Source organism: Triticum aestivum, chromosome 7B, assembly GCF_018294505.1.
Source record: "Triticum aestivum cultivar Chinese Spring chromosome 7B, IWGSC CS RefSeq v2.1, whole genome shotgun sequence".
Classification (NCBI taxonomy): domain Eukaryota; kingdom Viridiplantae; phylum Streptophyta; class Magnoliopsida; order Poales; family Poaceae; genus Triticum; species Triticum aestivum.
This window is the reverse complement of record NC_057813.1, coordinates 109,848,072-109,860,947: the sequence shown is the minus strand read 5'-3', so window position 1 is coordinate 109,860,947 and position 12,876 is coordinate 109,848,072. Positions and strand designations below refer to the sequence as shown.

At 45.7% G+C, this 12,876-nt stretch overlaps 1 protein-coding gene across 2 annotated transcripts; it reads right to left on the bottom strand.

Annotated features, from left to right (window-relative positions):
* Positions 1 to 1,697: 1,697 nt before the first annotated feature.
* On the bottom strand, positions 1,698 to 7,193 carry LOC123157401 (beta-1,3-galactosyltransferase GALT1). Of its 2 annotated transcripts, XM_044575677.1 has the most exons (8): positions 6,658 to 7,193; positions 4,755 to 5,778; positions 4,163 to 4,398; positions 3,678 to 3,959; positions 3,132 to 3,260; positions 2,824 to 3,003; positions 2,504 to 2,611; positions 1,698 to 2,325 (listed from the first exon to the last, which is right to left on the bottom strand). In XM_044575677.1, exons 2-8 carry the CDS (start codon positions 5,521 to 5,523, stop codon positions 2,116 to 2,118), a joined length of 1,914 nt encoding a protein of 637 aa, XP_044431612.1. In that variant the 5' UTR covers positions 5,524 to 5,778; positions 6,658 to 7,193; the 3' UTR covers positions 1,698 to 2,115. The 2 variants fall into 2 exon arrangements, with proteins under 2 accessions (XP_044431612.1, XP_044431613.1); XM_044575678.1 differs by lacking the exon at positions 6,658 to 7,193 and having other exon boundaries at positions 4,755 to 5,781.
* Between the last annotated feature and the right edge of the window lie 5,683 nt (positions 7,194 to 12,876).

Sequence of the window (12,876 nt, the reverse complement as noted above, 5' to 3'; positions counted from 1 at the left end):
GTAGATAACAAGCACTTTCAACGCCGTGTCTCGACCGACGCGGTCACCTCCGAAGACAACTCCATATCCAATAGAACGTCCCTTTGTCAATGCACCATCCACCCTTGATGCCAAAAAAGGAGGTGGCAAGTCAATGGCGGAACTTGGTTGGTCCCAAGGAAAGCACCGTCTTGAAATCACCGGCGACGACGTACATTGCGCCCTAAAGCTCAATCTTGGACAACAACGAGCACCGGAGGAGCTCCACATAAAACCTCAAGTAGTGTCTCCAAACATGATGCTCCTAAAGGAGGAACGACGTCGAAGACGCCGCCATCGCGCTGATCCGAATATGAATCTAGGCTTTCGCCCGGAGACAAGTACCAATCCCAAGTGAAGCGAGGAAGATGCCGACACACCTCGGTGACGCCTCCAAGGAGGGAAATGACACCCACGGTGTCGTCGTCACCAGCACCGACCGGAGACGAGCTGGACTTTCGTCTGTATCATCGCACACCTCCATCTCACCTACCTCCATCACTGGCACAGGGTTGGCACAACCTCGTCCAAAATGGCTCACACCGCCACCGTCGCAACACCTCATAGTCGTAGATGTGAAGTCATGGTCCACCAACACCCGCATGGCCGAGAGCACACCGGCATCCATCTCCCGCACGGCGTGAGACCACAGCCTCGGTCCACCATCCACCTCCGCACAGCAGAGGGACCTCCAACCCTGCCCGTAGCTGCCGAGGCAAGCTCTCCAGCTTTGAGTGGCCAGCCATGGCACTGACACCTCCATGGCCCGCAAAGCCTAGATCGGGCCAGATCAGCCTGCACCGCCGCCTCCAGATCTCCTCCAGGCCGCACTGCCGCGCGCGAGTACTCCAGCTACGAGCGGACAGCCATGGCACTGGAACCTCCGCGGCCCGCAAAGCCCATATTGGGCCCAGATTAGCCCGCGCCGCCGCCACCAGATCTCCTGCAGGCCCCTGTCGCGCCGCCGTCCGGGACCTCCGCTGCTCCTCCGCTGTGCACCTCATCTCCTCCTCCGCGCCTCCCGACCAGCACCACCGGGCATCCTCGCCGCCCTGCGCCGCCCGCTGGTCGTCTCACCTCCGCGCGAAGGGAACCCAAGGGGGTGCGCCATCCAACCCGCCGCTTCGACGGCTGGGCGCGGCCGCCACCGTCGACGCCGGCGACGGCAGCGGCCAGGCGAGCACCAGTGGACGGGGGCTCTTCTGGTTTAGGTTTCGGTGCCTCCCGGGCCGCTCGCGCGAGCTACCCAGGAGGGAGACGGGATGCACCCACTTTTCAAAAAATGCATTTTAAGCACGTTTTAAAGCGTCAAAAAGTTGAAAGAAAATATATCACGCATTCATATTCACAAATGTGTGTACGCGGCACAAATTTTGTGAAAAAGTTCTTTTTGTTTTGTCTCCATAGTGCTTCTAAATAGTGTTCCACAACACATTTTTTTGGTCTTTTTTGCACAGGTCACAAAAAAAGTTATTTTTTCTTGAAACTTTATGCACGCACATAAAACATGGGTATGAAAAGTTATTTTTTCTTGAAACTTTATGCACGTACATAGTACATGAAGACATACCCATGCAACTTTTTGCAGATTTTTTTAGCATTTAGAAATATGTTTTCCAAAATGAGTTCATATATATCCGGGTTCATCCATACACTTCCCCTAGAGTTGCTCCAATACCAGACACAAGCGGACTATCAATTATACAGGTGGTTCTCGAATAGCTTTACACGGATGCAAAAAGCATTCACTGATTTTTCTTGCTAAAGCTGGCCCTCCCAAGTCCCAACTATCCTAAAAATGTGACCCCTACGTACTCGTATGATATGTTACAAGCAGCTCACACCTCCCTACCTATGGCCAAAACCGAAGGGACCTACTACATCTCCTACAAAAATATATGGTTGTAAGCCAGGGAAGTACTCCAGAACACGGACACAAAAGAATGGCCGATGTCAGAAAAAAAATGTGGCCTGTCAATTGTGATCAGAAACCATCAGCGAGAAGCTCCCTGGCTCCTCTTTCATGATGGATGTTCTCAAGCTTGCCGTTAGATGCCAGCAAGCACTAGCCATCAGAACATAGAAGATCGTTCGCCCTTACTCGTTGCAACAGTTTCCTCGCTTTGTTTTCTGGAATTTGTCCCAGAGGCACATCATCTGCCTTGGCTCCTGGTAGTGGGCAACCACATACCCATCCTCACAGCCTTCCACCAAGATCCTTCCGTCGTTCTGGTATGTGACATCAAAGCCTTCCTTCTCCATCTCATTGATCCATATTCCCATCGCCACATCCTCCAGCTTGAACATCTGCAAGTCAAAATCCCCGGTTAATATTCCGCACCACAGCAGGGACAAGCAGCTGGAGAGCATGGTGTTTTCTCTTAAGCTGCCTTCAGTATCGTTTCAGATTGAAGCAACTGAAGAGAATTCATTATCTCTGCTGGAAAAGAGGGTACCCTTTTACAAATTTTAGAAGGGTGCATACCTTTAGCTCCCCTCTTTTGTGTTTCCTGTAAACTTCTTTTGCTATATCCTGAGATACAATGTACCCTGGTCCATGTGCCCATGGGGGATAACTCTCTTCAGGCCATTCCTACATAAAGGCGGAAACATTTGCTAAGCATCTGCTACATGATAAAAGATAATGCACAATGTACATGGCCGTCCAAAACACATTAGTGGTGAAGTTTCCATCATTGGTTTGAACAAAAACTAAATTTCCATCGCGCAGATAAAGACTTTCCCTGTGCTAAAAACACGCTTGCATAATTGTGCAATAGAAAAAAATATAATTTAAACTGTTACCTCTGAAGTTATGTACCACTTGCTATACGGATCTCGGTGAGGCTGAGAATCAGAATTGACGCGACCATACAGCAGTCCATGGCTGATATTTACTTGATGTAGGGACGAAAGTATCTCATCTACACGAACGAAAGCGTCATCGTCGGTTTTCATAACATACTTGGCTGAAAGTACATTTGTCTGCACGAGAAAAGTGATGTCAGAAAATGCAGGCTGCAGGCAGAGTTCCCAGGGTTCCACTGTACTCCTAAATAAAAATCTACCCGCAAAGAAATTAAAGATATTCTCCCGAAAAAGTAGATACATACTCCATATATGCAAATGGCAATGGTCTTCCAAAGAATCAAGCTGTAATAATCAACAAATGGCATCAATTGGATGTCTCCATATGTCCGTGCTTCGTTCCAGAGCTCCTTGTTCACCACATCATTTTTATGCTTTTATCAAATAAGCCAAAGGGGTACATGAGTATTGACCATGAAGTGAAGAGCGGTAATTCTAGTATACAACAGAACACAAGAAGAGTTTTGACAAAATTTCAAAGATTGTTGTCTTGTGATGAGGGGTAAGCAAGTACACAGTGGACGCAAATGCAATCAACAAAGGAGAACGATCTTAAATAAGGTGGTCACTGCACAAGCATGATACCCCCCGCCCACCCACCCCAACCCACGCACAAAGCATGTTCGTTTGTGAGGAAAAACATGAATGAAGCCTTGTGGTATGCTGCTATCCATATGCAGCTCTACACCTATTATTTGAAAAATGTACACATATTGCATATATGTAGGTACACCTACTATATGGTATACAAATTACTGTAAGATATAATATCCTGTGTCTTTCATCCTTACCAGGCCAACAAAGAACCGAACAGCGACTTTTCCTGAGCGGACAGCATCGTACTGCATCCAGGTTCTTCGAACCGCCATTCTGCGTTTAAAATTATTTGCTGTAGAGAATATCCCAATAAAAAGATCAATGGATTTATCCTTAGGGACAGGTGGAGCCTTCAATATTTCCAAGTCAGTGACATGCTCAAAGTCCTCTGTTGTAGGCAAGCCACTTGCTAGCACAGACAGCAATTTAATATCTCCTTCAATCCTTACTTCACCAACAAACCCAGGCTCCAAATCCTGGTAAAAACGTGGTAGATTAGTAATAAGAACATACTTTGAAACAAGGACATAAAATAGTTCGATAATGATAGTATTAAGAACAATAACTTTCACAGACCATCATAAGACACAACAACAAAATTGTTACCCTGGCAAAATCAGTTTGCCTGGACACTGTTACAAAATGCAATAGCAGAACGAATTTCTTATACACAACTCACCTCTCGAAATGCAAAGGAAGTGACATGTTTCCCATCTACAGTCATATGGATCCCCTCTGCTCCAACACGAAGAATTGCTATAGCAAGATTTCCTTGTTTGAAGGGATAATATTTTTTAGGTTCTGCAGTCTTTTTCCTTGTAGGTTGCATGCTTGAAAAATTAGAATGTGACTTTGAGACCAAGATCTGTTTGTGGGCTTTGCCCACCATGCTGCTACATTTTTCCAAATCGTCCACTGAAAAACAACAGAAAACAAAACTATATGTCAAGCCTGCCATCAAAAGAAAATGCATATTGTTTACCAAGACCCAAATCCATTTTGTTCAACAGGTCTTAAGGGTACATATAAGAAGTGTGCAAAAAAATAGACAGACATAGTGATATCAGATACAATATACCTCAACACGGTACATATTTATGGTGGTACATACAGGGGCAAGTAACTATACTCCAACAAGGTAGATAAAATTTGCTGATTACAGAACCAGATTCTAGAAGGAATAACTCACATGCAATGCAAATACCATGCCATGGGTATTCACCATGTCCTATAAAATAATGTAAGATATGGACCAGAGAAAGAATGAATACCTTTTGCACTGTCCTTAGCATCCGAATCAGAAGATGGGCAACGGTCTTCAGAACCCCAATCATCAGCTATAGTCCATGTATTTTGGACAATCACAGGATCTTCTGTAAGTTTATCACCAAGAAGACGGACATTGTAATGAAGCACAATTGGAGGGTCTGGTTCACCAGGGACTGCAGCTCCAGTTAAGTCTATCTTAAAATTACCCAGAAGACCACCAGGAGTACCAATAATAGTTATCGAAGAGCCCTGAATAAGCCCACAAGGAATTCTTAAGACAAATCTATCAGCTACCCTTGTAACATTCATTCTTCGAATGGAATATGGGCATTGCTTCTCTTTGTCCTTATGATGTGTGCTACCATTGAATGAAACAACTGAGTCATCATATTCAAGGGCTGCATTTAGCTTCCTCCATGCAACTCCAGCTTCCTTGATTGCATCCAATCCATCTGGTAGGATATGGGCATTATTTACAAGGTCCCTCAGATGATTCCAAGAATGCAACGTCTGTATTTCTCTATCAGAGAGATTTCTTGTTATGGAAAGGTTGGAAGCTAACAATTCAGTTGATATCACTTGAGAGAAGTTCTGTGGATTCTGAAGTGCAGGTGGGTTTGGAACATCTAACCAGTGTAGCTGCGCCGTGCTATTTTGTTGGAAGACATACTGAAGAGATCTTTCAGCAAGCGGGCTATCCAATATCACGTATCTTAACATCAAGATTAGGAACAAACATAGTATGACAGAACCACCGTGCCATTTCTTCATTACTCAAAACTGATATGACAAGTTGGTATGAGGGTCACATTCACTGTACTTTTCAGCCTAAATTATCACGCATCCATAGAATCTCAATTCAGAACTAACCCATCCAAGTCAGCCAGTCGAGTCAATTCCTGCTGAACTGCCACCGTTGTTCAGTGCTCATCAACGCCTTGAAGGTCACACAAACGTCCCAGAGGTATGATGAAAGCTTCATTATAACCGCATCAGCACACAGAAGTGTATCAGCGAAACTGTGTCCTGCTAAGGCGAAGAAGCAGTATAAGAAAAATGGACTTCATCCAGTAAAAGAAGAATTAATGTTGTACAGTACTTAACAACCGCACTGAGATGTGAATTGCATCAAAGGCGTCCACGTAACACAGCTACAGAGTAGTTGGAGGATGTGCACAGCCATGTTGCAAATACTAAGGCATAAACAACAACATGATTACAGAAAAGTATTTGTAAGTGGGATTTCAGAATCGATCTGACATGGCAAACTAGCATCATCTACTTGTCCACAATGACGTAGATACATCCGTTTGAGCCGCAACTAATTCGGGACGGAGGAAATATAGCATTTTAAAATGGCTACAGTAGCCATTTGCCTTCATGTCACAGTGCCGCCAACCGACTAGGACATCCCCTCGCCATAATATGATTACGAACTGGAATTTAAATAGCCCGTATCTGAAATTAATAGCTCCCAGCTGATCTAACAAAATTATTCGCTTTCAAAAGGGGGGCAATTAAGTGCGAACCGGCAGCAGAAAACAGCTTCAAAACGAGGCTGCCAAACCATTTTTACCGAGGGAATTCAGGGAAGATAACAACTTTATTTAGGAAAAATGCGAAAAAGGAACTGCGCCAAACACTAGCTAGCTCCAATTATAACTGATTAGAAAACAGTTGGAAGTAGTAGACGCGGCACGTAAATTAAGCAAGGGCCAATCAAGAAGCCCGCTAGTGAGATCACGAAAAGTCGAAAGAAATTGCAGATGCCAAAAAAATAATCCGATTGCGTATTTAGCAAAAGCTACTGCACGAAATAGGCAACGCGAATCTCGCGACAACCCCCACTTACACCCACCGACAGTTCCCTTTCGACGGTGAAAAGAGAGAGAGAGAGATACTCACCGCCGGATACTGTCCAGCAGAGCAATGCCCAGATCACGGGAACGGCGGCGAATCTGGGGCGCGAGATCAGGCGCGGCGCCCCGCAGCAAATCAGCGCGTCCGCGCCGCGCGATTCAGAAGCGCCTCCTCCGCTGCCAGCACCGCCCGGGGCGCTCCCCTCCCGTCTCACAATGCGACCGGAAATCCACGAGGCGTAGCCGCAATGCAAGGGCCGCTCGGCAGGCCGCAGCAGCCGCGCCGGCTCGGGCCGCCCGTCTGGCCTCTGCCGCCGCTGGAGCGAGCGAGCGAGCGAGGCGGATGGCGGAGGTAGCTACGCGCACCGCAGCAACCGAGCGCAGGGTGGCGCGAGAGAGAGCGACGAGGGGATAGGGGGGGCTCGGCTTCAGCGAGCGGGCTTTGGAGCTTGGAGTTGGGAGGTTGGAGAGGAGGGGCCAGGCAGGAAGCGGAGCGAAGGAAAGGGAAGGATGCCTGCTGAGGCTTCGAGTCCACGCGACGAGCTGACCGACCGAGCGAATAGGCGCCGTGCAGGCAAGGGAGGGGGGGCTCTCGTTGATTTATTTTTTTCGAGCGTGGCGGAGAAAGAGTCGCGGTCGTGGGTGGTGGGTGGGGCTCGATCCGATGGGCTGCAGCGGGGGAGAGGAGATCTCACTGCTCGAGGAGGAGACCTCGCGCCGGGGGAGCCCCCGGCTTGGCTTGGCTTGGCTTGGTTCGGGGTTTTGGACGGTTTGGACGAGCAGGGACAAATTCAAAACGAGGCAGGCACGCTGGTTCTTTGGACCGGAGTGGAGCGGGCTGGAGACCTGAAAGGCAAAACAACCACCAAGTCAGGTCTTTACGCTAAGCACATGTATTAGTAGTACTAGTAAGTAGGACAAACCGGTGCCGGTCCAAATCCGCTACGCGCTACCGGACGCTTTACTTCAAACGAACCCAGTCATTTTCTTGGTGGGGCCCACTGTACTCCTGCAGACGCACATGTACGGTGCTGGTTGGTTGGTTGCGAGGCCGCCATGTCCTCTGTGTATGATGTCGAGAACAGAACGGCACTGCCGCGTGTCGTGGATTTGAACAATCGACTCCACATCTTGACCATCGTTCGAACCTGACTTTTCGCTGGGCAAACAAGCGGCAGTTGTAATAGTTTTCTACAGGCACCGGTGGACGGCACAATGGACCATAGGGAAGTCAGGGTACATTTGGCATTGAGATAGATCATGATGATCCAGTTCCTTTGGTCTTGCGCTTTGTCAATCTTTTTTCCGGCTAGCTTAACTATTTTCATGAGAAAGGTGTGCATGCACGGCGTCGTGTTGACCCGGGTAACAAATGTGCAGCACATACGTAGCAATACCGTGCAGTATGTGAACCCGTTCCATCCTATGAGAAATTATGTGTGCATGCGCGTCCCTTTCTCGCTTACCGAACGGACGAGAAAAAAAATGAAACCTCGTCTTTCCTGGGTCGGCTCGGCTGGTCCATCGGAGGGAGCTCCAAAGTCCCGAGCAAGGCCACGCGTGCTCTTTTGCTTTGCCTCCTTCTGCCCTTTTTCTTTCTGCAAAGTTATCTAATCTAAAACAGATGCCGTCAGAAGAGGAAAAATTCAAACTTCAAGCTCTTCTCGACGACGTACCCACCCACTGCTACATGCATGATACGAAACCATTGGACATGGCCGGTGGTTTTGATTTGGGCACGTCAAATTGCGCACTCGGCAAATATTTGGAAATAAAAAGGAAAGCACTGGGCCCTCATAACCCCATGAGCATCAGATGTTCCAGCAAAGGTCATCATTCACGGGTTAGGTGCATGTGGATAATCTTTTCCGTGATGGTGAAATTCTGGTTCGCGTTAGGTGCACCAATCTGCGCATGTCGTCAAGTCTTCTTTTCTTTCGGTGTGGGCGGGGGAATGCGTGCGTACCAACATCATATGCTGACACCTCTTAACATCTGCATCAGCTGCCGTTTTCCCTCAAGAATTAAACTGGAATATGTGTGGCCTCGTCTCCACCGGCCTGGTCTAGCTCACCAGCAACCAACTAATCTGATGTTCATAGCGCATCTTATATTTCCTCGCAATGGATTGGAAGCAAGCACCCATCTCTATTGGTACAAGAAACGATATACTATCCTCTTTCTAGAAGTACTGTGGAATACTTTTCCACAGAGTGCGTTGACCGTCAGAACTAACTTCTGCAGTCGCTCTGATATTGCGTAACTGACATGACCATTTTTTTACATGTAGACAAGTGTACAAGTTGCACTAGAAGTCAGCCCAACGGACTTGAATATGAGCCACGTCTTCTTTTTAAAAAAGAACAGTCCAAGCCATTTCCGCGTATATTAAGAACATATTTACAATCCACAAAAAAAGAATAAGAAAATACAAAGAGACTATACAATTCCCGTTCTGGGCAGCATGAAGCAAAATTATCCGTGGCTCACAAAAATTTATCAACACTGTGAATATCTCCAACAGCAGACCAAAAACGCATCTGTGACCAAAAGATTGTTTCCACCTTGAACTCTGCCACTCGACGTTGTCTTTCTCGTCTGCCCCGAACCCCGCCAGCTCCCCATGCCGCCGCCCGGTCCTGCAAACGTCAGCCGTTCCCCAACTGTCACTACCGTCGCTCTACCCCAAGGTGATCACTGAGCTCTCATCACATGGGCGAGTTCCCACCGTCAGAATTGACCGTCGCCTCAGATCCTTGGCCATCGGCCTCCTTCCCGTTGCCATCCCTCACCGTTCGGCCTCCCTCCCTTCACCATTGAAACTCCATTGGCCAGGAGTGAGCCCATCGCACCCAACATGTTCGGCGAGATATCGCAAAGGAAATTATATTTTTGTTTTCATTTTTATTGAATGTGATATTGCTGGGAGTGTAGTGAATATAACAGCTAAGATACATAATTTTACGTTGAATTCTTCTAATTTGCCATGAATAAGAGCCAGCTTTGACATATTACCTTCTCTCTGGGCACCTAAAATCAGTCTTTGGTCTTTAACTTTTTGGTCTATTGTTGGAGATGCTCTTAGCGAACTATCTTAGAAGAATGGAACCGAATATGCACGTCAATCCACTAGTGCAGAACCAGGCAATAGCACCGGTTCGTAAGGCCCTTTAGTGCCGGTTCCATAACCGGCACTAAAGTGTGGTCACTAAAGCTCCCCCCCCCCTTTAGTACCGGTTCTGCACGAACCGGTGCTAAAGGGCAACCACGTGGCATGAGCCAGCTCCGGGGGCCTGGAGCCCTTTAGTACCGGTTGGTAACACCAACCGGTACTATAAGGTTTGGGGTTTTTTAGTTTTATGATTTTTTTTCATTTAATTTTGTGTTTCCATTTTAATTCTTTTTCGTTTGCTGGTATTTTACGATACTACACATTGTAAACGTTATGCATATATATATATATATAAATAGAATTTCTAGTAGAACCAATCATCGAGTTCAACATGATTGTCATGATATTATAAGCGTTCATATATAACACCACAAAAGCAAATCACTTAAGTTCAGAACGAAGAACACGGACATGAAAGGACAAGTACTAATTAAGAGCAGCATGAAGAACTAGCTAAATCACTCCTGCTAGCTACTCTCTCTCTGGTAAAATAGCATAGAACATGTATAGCTCTCCTGATTGATCATACTGGAGCATGCCGATGAACCTGTCTCCTAATCGTGGGCTGCGCTTCTCATTGCTGCCCCCTAGTACTTCTCTGCGATCATTAACAATTTTCCTCCAATCTTTCACTATTAAGCATTCATCGCTTCTAGAAATCCTGAATGCATTCATGTGCAATGCAGGATATCTTGGCCTTAAGCTAACAATTGACATCTGACCTTTAGTCTCGATCCCCTGAGGCACAACTGTCATCGGGAGTCCCTGTTGAAGAACATCGTATAGTACTTAATTAATATACTTAGCAATGAAAGTTTAGCAAAAAAAATATGTATGCAAAATATGCACTGAGGACAAATAGTAAATATCTTACCATCATTCCTAAATAGATGTGACCGTAGTTCAATACCATCACTATTGGTCGCACGTTTTGAGTACTAACATTTCCAAGTGCAGGAAAAAAATTTGTCTTGACAGTATGAAGATCCTCAAGCCATGAAACATAATGACTTATCTCCTCGCAGTTTAGTTCAGCTCCGGGACAGTAGAAGGTCCTGTCTACCAAGCGCCGGACATGTTTGGTTGAATGGAGATAAGCTGTCAATAGAAATTAGTTGTCAGTTATTTTTGAAATAAGCAATATCAAAGACAAAAATATATTTGAGAAGAACTCACATAATGGTAGAACTGGAGGCGTCTGCACATCGACCCATATGTCTCTATTACCTTCAATATCATCTTCCGGACGAATATCAAAGGTGATAACCATACCAGGCTCAAATGCATAAGCCTTGCATAGTGCTTGCCAAGTTTTGCATTCAAAATAGGTGTACGTGTGTGCATTGTATACTTTGACGTTGAAAGTATAACCATCATGCTCAGTTTTCAGGTAAGCTCTCTTTACCTCCATAGTTTCCATATCTTTGAAACCTATCTTATCCAAGACAAAAATTCTTGCATGGCATGGGATGCGCTAGTAGAATAGTGAAAATTAAAAATTATAAGTCAGGCAAATGAAGCATATATAAGTCATGCTTAATTACGAAAACAGACTTGTCGTTGTGACTTACTGTATCGAATTCGAAAGTCTCATCCAGCTTGATGCTGAATCGCCTACCATCAACAAGGAAATTTCTGTCGCACTGGCCGCGCTCGTCTTCACAGTATGTGCACATACCGAAATTTTTTCCGTCGTCAGACGACATTTCCTATGTTCATATTAGGCGAAACATTAACACTTACTAATTCAATTAATTCAACTACTTCTATTAATTCAACTAAGCATTTACTAAAAATAAACTAGTTATATTAATTCAATTAGTTCAACTAAGCATTTACTAAAAATAAACTAGTTATATTAATTCAATTAGTTCAACTAAGCATTTACTAAAAATAAACTAGTTCTAATCCTCCATCTCTTTCTCAGACTTATCCCACTTAGGTGAAACATTAAACACTTATTACTATCTAACATTAATTAATATCTAGCCAATTCAAATATATATCTAACTATATTCATCTCTAACAATTGACATTACTATATATTTAACTTTTCTATCTAATTCATCTAACATTCGACATTAATCTAACATTTATATAAACTCAAAATATATAAAAACATTAAATAAACAGAAAAACTCATTAACAAATAATATTTTAATTAGATAATCAAATCTCAGATACGACAATTTTCTTACTAAAAATAAACTAGTTATATTAATTATTCAACTAGTTCAAATCTCATATACCTAAATAAACTAGTTCGACAATTTTCTTACTAAAAATAAACTAGTTATATTAATTATTCAACTAGTTCAAATCTCACATACCTAGCTAATTAATATCTAATTAAATTTTCTAAAAAACAGAAAACAGAAAAAAAAGTAAAAAATGTGTGTGTGTGTGTGTGTGTGTGTGTGTGTGTATGTGTGTGTACGCCGCCCCGTACGCCGCCGCCCCGTACGTACGGGGCGGGGGCGGCGGCGTACGGGGCGGGGGCGCCGGCGCGCGGGTGTGAGAGACGTACGGGACCGCGGCGACGACAACGGACGGCGGCGGCGTTCAGGGCGGCGGCGCGAGACGACGACGACGACGGGCGGCGGCGGGGACAGCGATGACGACAACGGACGACGGGCGATGGGTGGCGACGACGGGATCGAGCGGCGTGCAGCGATGTCGAGAGGTTGGAGACAAAGTGGGGAGATGTAACTGAAATTTTCGTAAGTGCTATATATATAGGATGGGCCTTTAGTACCGGTTGGAGCCAACTTTGGCCAGGCCAAGAGGCGGGAAGAGCAGACCTTTAGTATCGGTTGGTGGCTCCAACCGGTACTAAAGGATGATCTTTAGTACCGGTTGGAGCCAACAACCGGTACTAAAGGCCTCGCGCTGCCACCCCAAAGTTTAGTCCCATCTCGCCGGGCGAAGGGCAGCCGCACTGGTTTATAAACCCAGCCGCGGCTACCTCTTTGAACTCCTCTATATAACAGGCTTATGGGCCTAAATTCTGCGCGCTGCCCTGTGAGTCTGCTGGGCCTTTAAGGCCTGTAATTGCACGCCCGTGGCCTAGCAGGCCCACAGGGCAGCGCCCCA

Excerpts from the sequence above, each read along its gene's own strand:
- LOC123157401 (XM_044575677.1), bottom strand. The coding sequence starts at position 5,523 with ATGAAGAAATGGCACGGTGGTTCTGTCATACTATGTTTGTTCCTAATC. Across the intron at positions 4,399-4,754 it reads TGCTAAGGACAGTGCAAAAG|TGGACGATTTGGAAAAATGT; the intron begins GTATTCATTCTT and ends GTTGTTTTTCAG. Across the intron at positions 3,004-3,131 it reads TTGCCATTTGCATATATGGA|ACAAATGTACTTTCAGCCAA; the intron begins GTATGTATCTAC and ends TTTCTCGTGCAG.